Here is a 1224-nt window from a genome sequence, read left to right as displayed (position 1 = left end):
AGAATTGACTCGGGAGCTACCTCTTTCATTGGAGGGGATATCGTATGACTAGGCACAACATATACTGTTCGTGTAGATAAAAGATATAAAGCTGTATTGGTCTGAACTGACGACTTCGACTATAACCTATTAGGAAGAGCGCACAGAACAAACACAAATTTGGTAAATAAAAAGAGTGGACAACCACGTAAGTGTGGCCAAATCAGCGAAAGATTCCCCGAACAAAACAGATATTACACGACCGATAGTGGCATAATATGCCACTGATATCCTCTGTAAACGAGCTAAAAGCAGCACAAAGTGGAACAATTCAAGCTCTTCTGCAGCCCTAGAAGAGGAGAGAGGATGGGTCATGGATGGACATGGGCAGTGCACCCTAGGTAGAGTCAGAGCTAGCGGTTGGGGCACCCGAGATAGCATTGCACTAGTTGCGTGAGTTCTGTCAGTATGTAATAAGGTCCCTAGGAATATGCAATTGCTTACTTCTCCACCTTTTCCGGGGCAGCATGCATAGGTGGCGCCAGTACAAAAGTTCTGAGGCGTGGTAGCTGTTCACTCAAAATGTAAGTAAATGACATAGGTTGTTCTGGGCACATTGTACACATACGCTGGCCAGTAAGAGCATCTGTGATGATCACAATAAGACCATCCGCCGCCGAACTTGCTGGGGCACAGGCAGAGTTTGCATAGCCTGGGAGAACGCCGGCAAGTGCATCAAGGACTTCGGTGGTTAGGCCACTTGTCACTCCCTTGTTTCCATTGTTCTGAATATTGACCTGGTTGCAGCAAGAAACAGTCAGATTGCCGCACTTTTGCTGCAACTGGTTGAAATCAACACCTTTCTCAGGAGTGGCATGCCACAACTGTTTGCTCGGAACAGATGCGGAGCGGCGGTTATTCGAGACTTGAACCGCTGCTGGCGTAGCAGCCACCGCCATAGCAAGTGTAAGGAGTCCAGCGACAGTGAAATACATCTTGTTGAAGATTGTACTTGTTTGGGTGTGAAATTCAGGAAGAAAGAGTATTTAGGGCTGGTTGCTGCGTTTTATCAAAGACAATGACAGTTGATAGACAGATGGTTGCGATGAGAACGAAGATGTCAAAACTGGACACTAGCGTAGGTTTTTATACCTCAGCTTAGGCAGGCTGAGTATTCTCCTATTTATACAGAACCGAAAGATCTTCAGGACAAAGCCTTGGTCAGACAATCTTTAGGATGGCCCT

The 1224-nt window shown here is 46.4% G+C and overlaps 1 protein-coding gene across 1 annotated transcript; it reads right to left on the bottom strand.

Moving 5' to 3' along the window:
- Positions 1-376: 376 nt before the first annotated feature.
- On the bottom strand, positions 377-974 carry PENARI_c057G05631 (uncharacterized protein; the record flags this gene model as incomplete). Its single annotated transcript, XM_022637506.1, has 3 exons — positions 377-424; positions 484-548; positions 608-974. The coding sequence occupies 3 exons, from the start codon at positions 972-974 to the stop codon at positions 377-379; spliced, it is 480 nt and encodes a 159-aa protein (XP_022482641.1).
- Positions 975-1224: the final 250 nt, after the last annotated feature.

Source organism: Penicillium arizonense (genome assembly GCF_001773325.1).
Source record: "Penicillium arizonense strain CBS 141311 chromosome Unknown PENARI_contig057, whole genome shotgun sequence".
In the NCBI taxonomy this organism is placed as follows: Eukaryota; Fungi; Ascomycota; class Eurotiomycetes; order Eurotiales; family Aspergillaceae; genus Penicillium; species Penicillium arizonense.
Note: the sequence above shows the minus strand (reverse complement) of the source record. Positions and strands in the feature narration are given on the sequence as shown.